Source organism: Euprymna scolopes, chromosome 18, assembly GCF_053919585.1.
Source record: "Euprymna scolopes isolate OS-2025 chromosome 18, ASM5391958v1, whole genome shotgun sequence".
In the NCBI taxonomy this organism is placed as follows: domain Eukaryota; kingdom Metazoa; phylum Mollusca; class Cephalopoda; order Sepiida; family Sepiolidae; genus Euprymna; species Euprymna scolopes.
In genome coordinates this window covers 104,407,446-104,421,140 of record NC_136499.1, presented here as the reverse complement: position 1 = coordinate 104,421,140, position 13,695 = coordinate 104,407,446, and the positions used below count along the sequence as shown (strand labels likewise).

Sequence of the window (13,695 nt, the reverse complement as noted above, 5' to 3'; positions counted from 1 at the left end):
GATGTTTTGCAACTATTCTGTATTACAACTATACTGTCACAATTTTCTTACAAATAAATCAACATTAACCCGTTGACAACGTATTGTTTTACTGTGTACGTTTTTAGCGTCCCAATTGTTTTTTTTTTCGCGTTTAAATTATCCAAATAAAAAATTGTTAATACTTTCTGCATTTTTTTTTACATCGTTTATTTCCGTATTACGTTTAAGTTATTTTAACGCAATTTTCTTACAAATAAATCTACATTAACCCGTTGACAACCATAAGAGCATTTTACAACGTATTGTTTTACTGTGTACGTTTTCAGCGTCCTAATTGTTTTTTTTATTTTCACATTTAAAATAAAAGATATATCAAATTTTGAATTTAACTTTTAGTATTATGCTATCTGTTCAGTGCACATTTACCTATAAGTATGGCAAACAAACCACTTATAGTTCAATGGCTGTAATTTTTTTTTTATCAAAAATAAACAATTATAAACAGAACGATGAATTATATCGGCGTAAAACTACTAAATACAGTGAACCCCCCGGATAACTTAACAATAACAAATAAAAAAGGTTTGTACTCATGCAAAGAGTGATCCAGGCGTAACTCAGCGCACGCCCGGCTTTCTCCGGAACATAACGTCAACAGCCGGAGTAAGCCGAGCGTCACCGAGAAAATTAAGCCGTCTGATGAAACATAAAGCTGAACCAATGACAATGTAGCGCGATGGTTTTCAACGTGACGCGCGTTCGCACGAGTTGAAAATTCAAGCTGGAAACACTAACTGGAATCCTCGACTTTTGTCAAGGAAAACAATTACTTGCACGGACGAAAACTTGTGCATCATGTGGACAAGGAAAGGTAAGCGATGGCTATGCCTGGAGGTGTCAGGCTACCACATGCCGAACCTTTACATCATCCGAACTGGTACTTTTTTATTTTGCCAAGTCTAGGCCTACAATTGCCATTGTGGGCATTTGAGCGAGCAACACAGAAAGACCCCCAGCGTGAATGTGGAATACGATTTACGCACACACACACCATTAATAAAACAACGGTCTGAGGAAACAACAACAATATCTGTTTTAATATGAAAAAAAAAAGAAAAAACATCTATTCCACCCAGTTTTGTTTCAATTTTTCTAGTTTTCAGGTTTTTCCCTGAGAAAAAAAATAAAAAATAAAAATAAAAAATAACACCCCAAAAAGCAAAGATAATTTTTTTTTTCAATTTTTCTTTTATTTGACTTACCTTTGAACCTTTTCTCGAACAAAAAAATCGGTCAATGTCAAGTTTCTTTCCAACTCCTCAAAAACAATTTTAAAGGTTTTCAGTGGTGCTGAAAACGAATATCACATTTATATTTGGGGCAGATTAGTAGTTTTCATGATATGAAGAAATGTTTTCAAAAAGTGGGGGATATCATGAAAACTACTATATAAATTTAACGTAAAATGAGCACCCACCTACTGGCCACGTAGTAATTTTTTCATATCAAAACAAATTTAACTGATATTGGTTTTCAGCATCTCCGAAAACCGGCGCTGTTTTTTTTCTATTAAGATTCGTTCATTGTTTCATCTCATAACTTAGGACGCTAATTATGCTGTCAGTAAGTTTACAAAAATATACTTTTTTTCCATTATACAACTTTTATAGTTGTTAACAGGTGCTTCAGTAGTTAAATACTTCACAAAAATTCTGTTTACATTCGAGGGCTGTGGAACCCCCTAATGTAAACAGAATTCATGTGAAATATTAAACGATTCTGCTTTAATGATTTAATGGTTAATGTCGGCCCGTTACGTACGGAAAAACGGTTAATCCAACTACAGAAGCACCTGTTAAAAACTATACAAGTTCTATAATTAAATACCCACCTAAAAAACAAAAAAAAACAACAACAACAACAACAACAACAAAAAACGCTCATGTAAGCTTACTGACGGCATTATTAGCGTCCTAACTTATATAAAAAAAAAAATGAACGAATCTCTTAGTTAAAAAAAAACAAAAACAATAGCACCGGTTTTCGGGAGTGCTAAAAACGAAAATCACAGTTAAATTTGTTTTATGATATGAATAAATTATTAGGTGGCCAGAATGTGGGTGCTTATTTTACGTCAAATTTATATAAGACAGTGATCCCCCACTTTTTGAAAAAGTAATTTCTTCATATCATGCCCCAAATTTAAATGTGATATTCGTTTTCAGCACCACAGGAGAGACGTCGCTAGCCTTTGTTTTATCGTTACTTACATGGCAGGTGCTCGTCTAAGCTCCAATCCCTGTTCTCCCCTCGCCGATCTTTCACGAAAAACACCCGTCTAGCTGAAACCACTGTCAAAAATTTTCCCCACTCTTTATCTGTGCCAAAACCAAAACGTAGATTCCATGAACAAAGTTTATTTCTTAGAAGTGCACACATGTGGAACTCTGTTCCCTCTGCCTGTTTCCCACCTGATTACAACCTGGATGTCTTCAAGTCCAACATAAACAAATTCCCGATTAACCGCCTCCTTAAGTAAGACACTTTATCAAATCTCAACATTAACGTACTGTACACGAATAACCCTTATCCCCGAGTGGCTTCCGGGTCTTGATAAGTGGTGACCACCTTGTAAAGAAAACAAAAAAAAAAAAACACCGAAAACCTATAAAAATCGTCATTTTAAAGTTTTGTGAGGAGTTGGAAAGAAACTTGACATTGATCAAAAAATCTTTAACATTATTTATCTAAAAAATATATGGTGCTAATGCAGATAGTGATCCGCGCTATTTTTTAAATCATATGTCCACGTTTAATTAAAGCTTTATGATATGTTTTTTTTATTCAATTGTAAGGTTAAAGTACAGAATAGGTGCAAAACACTCTCCCCTCCCCATGTTAAGAATGGCTTTTTAAATAATAACGTTATTATTTCAGCACGGACCACTCTCTGCATGAGTACCAAATATATATATAGCAAAAACAAAACAACACAAAAAATATGATTTAAATATTTTTCTTTACAGTTAATAAAATTTAAAATTTAAGGTAGATTTTCTTTTCTTGTTATGCTTCCATCGGCGACGCTCGGCCTTATTTCCTCAGCGACGCTCGGTTTACTCCGGCTGTTGGCATCATGTTCCGGAGAAAGCCGGAACATGATCCGGGTGAGTTCACTCTCTGCATGAGTACCAAAAGGTTATTTAAAAATTAAAAATAAGCGAAAAAAAAAATACCTCCGAATTAAAAATAAAAATAATAATTCAACTTAGAAGAATATTTCGAAATGAAAACAAATCTCTTATAGAAAATATTTAATAACGTGCTGAAAGAATTAAACTATCACAGTTATTCCCCTTGGTTTTCTGGTTTGAAAATTAAAAGGTTTCAGATTTACGATGATAATAAGTCAATTTAAGTTAAATAAAATATAAATTGAAATGAAAATAGACTAAATAATTACATTTTAAATTATATTTTTAAATAGTACAGAATTAACGAAACTATTATGTCGAATAAGTAATATAATCGAGCTAATTATTTAAAATGATTTAATTTAATGTGATATGCTAATAACCATAACTCAGTCGATGTATATGTGATGTGAAGAATGCTATATCTAGAAGTTACACATAAGAATAAATGTTTCCTTTGACAGAAGTATCCTACAATGGGCATTAATATTTCTTGACCAGGAGAGTTGTACGCACACTATAGACACTTAATATTTCTTTGATCATAGGGAGTTGTGCACACACACGAACCCTATTACTTTAGATATATATATATAATATGATGGCTTTCGTTCAGTCTTATCAAATACATATACCAAACTCCTATTCTTACATCATCAACGCTCTGATCCCCATCTGGCATCAATTGGGATGGATGGCTCTCGTCTGGGAGAGGCCCCGTGTTTTGACAAGCTTCTGGGTTTGACCTTTACTCCTGATCTGAAATGGAACACGTACATCAAGTCTGTTGCCAAGGTCGCTGGAAAGATGGTGGGATCCTTCTACCGCTCCAGAAGATATCTCACTACTGATGCAATTCTCTATCTATATAAAAGCCAAGTACGTCCAAGGATGGAATACTGCTGCCATATCTGGGCAGGAGCTGCTAAAAACAGCCTATCCTGCCTTGACAGAGTACAAAATAGACTTCGTGGCTTAGTGGGGGATGCCCTTTTCTCTACCCTGCAACCTCTCTCCCACAGAAGAGACGTTGCGAGCCTATCCGGGTTTTATCGTTATTTCCATGGCAGGTGCTCGTCTGAACTCCAATCTCTGGTCCCCCCTCGCCAATCTTTCACGAAAAACACCCGTCTAGCCGAATCCACTGTGAAAAATTTTCCTTACTCTTTATCTGTGCCTAAATCAAAACGCGGATTCCATGAACAAAGCTTCTTTCTTAGAACTGCATGCCTGTGGAACTCTGTTCCATCTGCCTGCTTCCCACCTGACTACAACTTGGATGTGTTCAAGTCCAACGTTAACAAATTCCTAATGAACCGCCCCCTTAAGTAAACACTTCATCAAATCTCCACACTAACGTGATGTGCTTGCAATAACCCTTATCCCTGAGTGGCTTCCGGGCCTTGATAAGTGGTGACCACTGTGTAAAAAAAAAACAAAAAAAACATATATAGTTATTTAGTAGCAATACTTCTAGAAATCTATCATACCATTTACTCCTATATGTCAGTCATAAAGCAGTATATTGATTTTCATAGTAGACAAAAAAAAAAAAAAAAAGAAACTTACTTTCAACGGATGGTGTAACTGGAGTCTCATTCGTTCCATTGCGTTTCGATTCCTGCAAAACAATCAAAATCTCAATCACAAATTACCAAGATGGAAAAAAGCAAAAAGCAAAAAAGATGACTTCGTTGATGGAAATACGTATATATATATATATATATATATATATATATATAGTCATCCACATACAGTATTGCTGTGCTGTTTTACAACTCATCAGTGCGGCTAGACAAGCAACTACCTCAAGCCAGGATCGAAACCCGTCCGCCCAGATGACAGTTGGACCTTCTAACCGTTATATATATATATATATATATATGGAAATTAATATTTATATATATATATATATATATATATATATATATATATGTATATATATATATATATAAAACAGTAATCTACTCTTCAGCGTAGCTTGACTGTTATTAGGACTCGAACTCTGGACCTTATGCATTTCAGTCCAGCGTCTTATCCATTACGCTATGATGCCATAGACAACTTACTGCTTAATTTTTATCGTTTATATATTTACATAGTTTTTTTGTTGTTGATTTTTAAACGATATTGAGGTTAGTGTATTCACCTTGAAGATCGGATGTATGTTTTAGAAATTGCCCATTTTTTTTATTTTACACGTAAACAAATAATATTTTTATTTATTTATTTATTTATTTTTAAAACAGTAATCTACGTACATCCATGTTTCGGGGTCCTACACCTCTTCAGCGTAGTTGGACTGTTATTAGGACTCGATATATATATATATATATATATATATATATATATATATATATATATATAATAAAATATCTAACAAATATATCAATCTAGCTACACATTCATATCCTGTATGTATATTTACTTATATTTTACTATATGCATTTACTTACATACTTACTTGCTTTATCCGGAATTTGCAGATACCGGCCATCCTCTCTCCTTAATCTTTATTTTATTTTATATTTTATTTAAAAGAAAATCTTTTTTTAATTTATTATTTATTTATTAATTAATTAATTTATTTTTCCCATTTAGTGTCTTTTAATAACTTTTGCTGGTATTTTCTTAAAGTAATAACCTGTACATTTCAGTTGACCTCTTTTTTGCCATACATTTCTCGCGCCTTTTAACGCAATTTTGTCTGGGTCATTTTGACATTTGTTTTTCTATTTTACATTTAATTCTATCACCCTTTAATCTTTTTTATTAATATTATTGGAATTTTTCCCCCTTTCCTTGTATATATTTGTGAATTCTTCCACGGATTTCGGCCTTTTGGATTATTTTGGACCATCTTCCAATTACGCGATTTCCTTGGATTTTACTTGTGCGAATGGAAATTTAATTAACTTTCTTGGATTTACATTTTTGGATTTTACTGTCATTGGATACTTTACCTTTCACCAGACTATCCATTCACGTGAAATCACCATTTTCTTCACCATATTCCCTCTACTTCACCTTTTGTTATCAAGTAAGATCTTTGACTTACTTGCAGTTGCATCAAATACTTTTGTATGCAAAATCCGATCCCACATTTTGCAAATTACTACCCTCTGATGAGAAGGAAAATATGTCTTCGAAACTCTGCGGATTAAGGACTATCCACTTATTAAGTGTTTCCTTTTCAGATTAAATATGTTTTTAACTTTTTCAAAGTATTTTAACATGTTTTATTAACTACTTGCTCTTACACATACACACACACACACATACACACACACACACACATATATATATATATATTTAAATCAGCCCAAAAAATCCCTTTCCCAATCCAACCAAAAAGAAACTGCAACTGTATTAACAAACATCTTTGCCCACTCAATAATGATTGCATCCATAAAGATGTAATATATTCATGCTACTAATTCCTGCCCTCTGATGAGAAGGAGAGTATTTCTTCGAAACTCCGCGGATTAAGGACTATCCACTTATCTTGTGTTTCCTTTTTTTTAAATTAAATATGTTTTTAACTCTTTTTCAAGATGTCTTTTAACATGTTTTATTGATCATTTGTTCATATATATATATATATATATATATATATATATATATATATATATATATATATATATATATATATATATATATATATATAAATGAAAATATGCGGTTATGGGAATATACTTATTCAATTATATTTCACCCTTTATTTTTACCAATCTTTTCATTCAATTCTCGATGTATGTTAAATATAACTACAAAGCATATAAAAATAAGTGACAAAAAGTTTATATTCCAAATTCGAAGATGTTGTTCATCTTACGCTTTATTAGTTTCAGCGTTGTAAAAATGTTCAATATTTGACAGCACCTGTTTCATTGCGCAGAAACAATCATATAATGATTATGTCAATTTAAAAAAAATATTTTCTGCTCTTACGTTAAAAAACAAAAAGAATGTTTATTTATATAATCATGACCATATTCTTTTTATTTTCTTTTAAAATTAATGAGTTCTTACTCTTCTGATGAACCAGAGCGAAAAAGATTAAAAAATTGACATAATGATTATATGAATGGTTCTGCGCTACGAAACAGGTGCTGTCTAGAACTGAACATTTTAACACGCTGAAAGGAATAAATAGTAAGATGAGCAACATCTTGGGATTTGGAATATAGGCTTTTTAATATATATATGATGAGTAAATGGTAAGTGGTAAAAAAACTGAAAAAAGTACTCAATACTACTGTAGAGCAAAATATGTTTTTATTACCGTTTTTTGGTCGTTTTCAATACCAAAATCGAATTAACGGTCCGATAGTTTCTTCAGACTTGGCAGACTCTTACCAAATCTGAAGATACTATCATCGGATCGTTAATTCAATTCTGGTAATAGAAACATATGTAACCGAACAGACCAAAAACGGTAATAACACACACACACACACAAACATATATATATATATATATATATATATATATATATATATATATATATATATATATATATATATATATATATGACACTATCGCTTCCCCGGGAGGGTTACTTGGTTGAGAAACGTTCTGGGAACGCAACAAGCTCCCCGGGTGTTAGACACGATATCCAACGATGTCCAAACGATAGGAACATGTTGGGAACATCAACAAAAACGGGTCGAGATGTCGTCGGCTATAACTGTCTGGCATGGGTCGCTTCTTGTGTGTTGATTCCGTTGTTACAGACAGCTTTCCGTCGTCGCATTAATGGGAGGAACCGCAGGCTGAAATCGAACACTTGTACAAAAATAGTGAACAAATGCATTTTTATAAAAAATATATAATTTATTTAACAGTTAAAAAGTAGGAAGGATATGTAGTCGACCCATTGCGTGCAGACCAAACTACTATATCCTCCGCGTATGGGATGCAAGCTTCAACTGTTTTTACCATACAATCATATTTCAATAATCTCTTTCTTCATTGAAAGAGAGAGAAAGGGTGTGAAATGGAGAAATAGAGAGAGAGAGAGAGAGAGAGAGAGAGAGAGAGAGAGAGAGAGAGAGAGAGAGAGAGAGAAATATGCGTTTTACGCAATGTTTTGTGTTTATCAAATTATAATGCCAACATAGTTTAACTTTATTGTGCACTGGAATCATAAACATATGCCAATCTTCGTGTGCCTTGTTTTAACCTTGAAAAAATGTGTTCGCACTAAAATGTGTGTGTGTTTTCCTCCACATAAGGGGCTAACAATTGTGCCACACACACATATATATATATACATATATATACATATATATACATATATATACATATACATATACATATATACATATATATATGCACATATATACATATACATATATACATATATACATACATACATATATACATATATGCATATATACATACATATATACATATACATACATATACATATATATATATATATATATATATATATATATATATATATAAAATAAAAATTTCTCCCCTTAAATAATTTTTATTTTTTATTTTTTATATTTTATATTTTATATTTTATTTATTTTTTATTTATTGTTTATTTATTATTTTCTATTTATTTATTTATTTTCCATTTAGTGTCTTCTAACAACTCTTGCTAACATTTTTTTAAGTGATGAACTGTACATTTTAGTTGACCTATACTATTTTGCCCTATATATTTTTTCGCGCCTTTTAACATTTCCTGTCTGGGTGATTTTGACATTTGTTTTTCTATTTTATATTTAATTCTATGACTATTTAATTTTTTCCCTCTTCTTCTTCCCTGATCTTTCTTATTTATATTTGTGCAAAGGGATATCACTCTGACATTCTATTATTCATGCAGGCACGATTACCTCCCTTTGATATATTAAATTTAAGAAACAAAAACACCATTATAATCCGGTTACTCGAAAAATAAATAATTTTGCCGAAAAAGTTACAAAGAATAAACATATATTCGTCCCTGCTGATAAGACAAAAAATTATTATAAACTTGACTATCCACATATAAAAAACTTTTATATAAAGAGCTTAATAAATCTTATAAAATAGTCCCTCCTAAGACTTTAGATTCCATTAATTCTGAAGCTAAACTTTTACTGACTTCTATGAATATTCATAACTTAACTGAAATAATTTCTCCGGGTGCTTCTAGATTCACCCTCAAGGATCATAAACCTAATTTCTATGACAACCCCTCCATCAGATTGATCTGCCCATCTAATTCTGACTTAGGAGCTGTAAGCAAACATATCTTAGATAGAATCACCCCTTCTACTAAAGAAAAAGTTTCCCTCTTCGGCTGAATTCAGATTCCGTAATTAATTGGTTTGTCTCTCTTAAAAATAAACACCTCCTTAACTTCATAACCTTTGACATCCAAAATTATTATCAATCAATTTCTCCGATCCTTTTAAATAAGGCTCTTATCTTTGCTAAAAGAAATTCTGACTTAACTAATTTAGAAATAAAATTAATTCTCCTGGCGAGAAAGTCCCTTATACAATTTAACAATAAGCTTTGGACTAGAAAGGACACCCCTGATAATTTTGACATCTTGATGGGTGCTTCTGACTCTGCAGAAGTTACCGATTTAGTGGGACTCTTCTCACTGAAAGAACTTAAATACCACTTTAAACATATCCAAGGGGGCCTTTATAGAGACGATGCCCTTTTTACTACAACATCCAGACCAAGAGAGTACAACAAAACAATTAAAAAATTACATAACTTCTTCAATAACTTTGGCCTTTCTATAATTATCGAACCAAACAAAAAAACTTCAAATTTTCTAGATGTTACATTTAATCCTAACACTGAAACTCATAGCCCCTATCATAAACCTAATCTTACACTTTTACACGTCCATAAATCTTCTAACCACCCCAACTAAATTATAAAATCTATAGTACCATCCGTCTCTAGAAGAATTTCTGTTCTTTCTGCTGATAAAAAAACTTTTAATCAAAATGCTACTTTCTTCAATAATGCCTTATGGAACGCAGGACACAAAGAAAAGATTAAATACAACAATTATGCTTCTCCTGGAGGGCGCCTTAAATCTGTAATCACACACAATATGACTCATAAGAAACCAGTTCAAATAACAAGATCTGCTGCTATCAATAACAAAGAACCAGTCTACATATATAATCCAAACCAAAATACTAATCGCAATACGTCTAACCCACCCAGTCCCATCAGAAGAAAGAAAAATATTTGGTTTAATCCTCCATTTAGCCTAAATGTCAAAACTAATATACCTAAGGAATTCTTCAACATTGTACAAAATTCTTTTAAATACCCACACAGATATAGTTCTATTTTCGATAAAAATTCAATCAAGATTTCTTATTCAACAATGCCTAATTTAGCACAAAGAATCTTAACATCTAATAACAAAAAAATTAAATCAGCCCAAAAAATCCCTTTCCCAATTAAACCAAAAACTAACTGTAATTGTAATAACAAACATCTTTGCCCACTCAATAATGATTGCATCCATAAAGATGTTATATGTTCTTGCACAATTACTGAGCTCCCACACAATCCTCCCATAACAGACACTAATATTTCGTCTTCAAGTTATCCTTATTCCCATCCTCCATTTGATATAGTTACTAATCCAATACACCATTCGAGCAGCCCCTCCATCTACAATCATAAACTAGTAATAATAATAATAATAATAATAATAATAATAATAATAATAATAATAATAATAATAATATTTCTCCTAACAGCCACACTAACACTAACAACACTCATTATCCCCTCCAAAATAGTCCTCATACAGACATTGTCCCACCATTTGTTGAACACTATGAACAAAATTCAAACCATTTAACTAATACAAATCAGCAAATTAATATTAATACCAGACCTCGAGCTTTTAATAAAGTACGTATATATATCGGCGCTACTTCAACATTAATTAAGAAAAGAATATCAAACCACATTTCTTCTTTTAACAACCATAATTCTAATAATAACCAAGGAACTTCTCTAACCACTTTAATTAAAAAAATTAACTCTAACAATACCCCCTTCTCAATCAAATGGACTATTATAAAAAAAGTTAAGTCTTATACTCCAGGCTCTAAGTCATGTCGCCTCTGCACAACCGAAGCTATAACTATAATTACTTCCCCTCAAAGTAACAATATAATAAATTCTAAAAATGAACTGATCTCTTTCTGTAAACATAAGTCCAATTTTAATTATGGCAATTTTGAAATTACATAGTTATTACTTTTACCTTTTATATAGAGATACAATTTTTTTTTCAACTTTATCGTTTTTTCTACATACTTCTTAATACTTTATAATTTAATAATCCTTTATTTTAATTCTTTATTTCTTCTTTGCATGGCCGGTTTTTTATCTGCATTTTCTGTTTTATTCTTTAAACTTTCCTATCTATCTAATATATCAATCTACCCACACTTTCATATCTTGTATGTATATTTACTTATATTTTACTATATGCATTTACTTAATTTCTTGCTTGCTTTTTCCTGAATTTGCAGATACCGGCCATCCTCTCCCCTTAAATAATCTTTATTTTTTTATATTCTATTTTTTATTTTTTATTTATTTATTTATTTATTGTTTATTTATTATTTTCTATTTATTTATTAATTTAAACTTTTTTAAAACTCTTTTTCAAAGTGCATGTTTTATTAACTGTTTGCTCGTATATATATATATATATATATATATATATATATATATATATATATATATGGCAATCGGTGGTTCAGAAGGTATTTGAAGAAAAAAAAAGCTTAGTCTTAGTAGCATTAAAAATTTCCAAAAAGATTCTTTTTTTCGCGATAAAATATTTTATTTTCAGATTATTAAGCAATATTTACTGTTGGGGTTAACATTAGCTATCCTTACTTCATTGTAAAATTGACACTGACTTTAGGACCGGCGGAACTTAAATCGCTAATAATGAAAACGACATTTTATATGGTTATAGTAAAGATTGTAGGCCCCTCTTTACTTCCGGTTTTGTTGTCCAACAAGAAAGCCATTCTCAACATGGAGAAATGAGTGGGCTTTCACGTGATCTGAGAGGAGGATAATCAGAAGAAACGATATCTTGCTTGTAACCATCATCTCGCCTTCGGAATGGAAACAGGAAGTCAACAAGTTATTAAAAAAAAACTCTCAGCACACTAACAGATAATATCTTTATATCATCGTTTATTTTCATTTTTCACTGTTGATCTTCAAAACGATTTGCAGGGTTACTTTGATCAATTTGATTTCCTTTAAAGAGGTCTGGAGATGCTTGCAGTGTATAAAGAATCAAGTGACAGCAAACCCGCATCAGCTTGTTGTTGTTACTAGTAGGAAGGAGAAATATATTTAATCAACGAATATGTTTTGATAAAACTAATATATTTTTCTGGATAGTACAAAAAAAAAATTAGTGTTTCGAACAGAAAAACCAATAACACGCGGCAAATATGAGGGTTTTTTTACATAGGAATCACCACTTATCAAGACCCGGAGGCCACTCGAGGATAAGGGTTAATGAGTATACTTTAGTCAATGTGTTTACAGCGTAGTAAACATAACCAGTGCGAATTTTGTCATTTGGATTACTTAGGGGGACGGTTCACCAAGAACTTGTTTACGTTGAACTTGAAAACAATCAGACTGTAGTCAGCTGGAAAGCAGGCAATCGGAAGAGCGTTCCACAGGCGCAGAGTTCGTTTATTAACATATTCATGAAAATAGCGCCTATTGTATTTTAAATATAGAACTGACCCAAGTGAGATAAATTAACAAGTATTAATAAATGCACAGAAAGTAATATTGTGCTACATAGTTCAATACTAATAAAAAAATTACATTTTAAGATGCAATCTTAATTTACTTCTTCAGCCCAGCACCTCTTCTATTTTTCCCTCTGTTCCTTTCTCAGTGTTTCCATGTTTACGTCACGTTTTGCTGACATCTTTCTTCGGTTAAGAACCGCTGCACATCGGAATTACTACGAGTTCCTTTCTGACACCATTACAATGCTGGTCATCATCTACATAATAATACGATAGCATGTGCGATCTTTTGTGTGTCACACTTACATCCCGGTCGTATAATTGTTATGTACTTCTGTTTCTTGCCATAAATAATTTTACCAAGAATTCTTCAGAAGTTTTATTTTCGGTTTCGAGTATAACTGATGGCACTTAAATCATCTATTTTTTTATACATACTTTTATGTAAAATTCTTCATATGTTTTGGTTTCGGTTTCAATTATGGCTGAAGGAACTCAAGTTATATATATATATATATATATATATATATATATATATATATATATATATATATATATTTATATATATACTAGCATTTCAGCTAGGCGTTGCCCGGGTGTTTGGATGTGTATGTTGAGCAAAAAACAAAAACAAAAAAAAAAAGAAAGAAACAGAAAAAAGAAAAAAGCGGTCATTTAAAAAAATCTTGGACCCCTATTAAGACTGCTTTACATTTATTGTT

General features: G+C 31.6%; 1 protein-coding gene across 1 annotated transcript in view; it reads right to left on the bottom strand.

The window, feature by feature from the left end:
- Window positions 1-13,695, bottom strand: part of LOC145297913 (thialysine N-epsilon-acetyltransferase-like) — a 47,499-nt gene that overhangs the window by 22,337 nt on the left and 11,467 nt on the right. Inside the window, exon 2 of the mRNA XM_080144251.1 lies at window positions 4,746-4,797. Within this exon, the coding sequence (XP_080000377.1) occupies window positions 4,746-4,797 (52 nt within the window). The remainder of the gene's footprint in view (window positions 1-4,745; window positions 4,798-13,695) is intronic.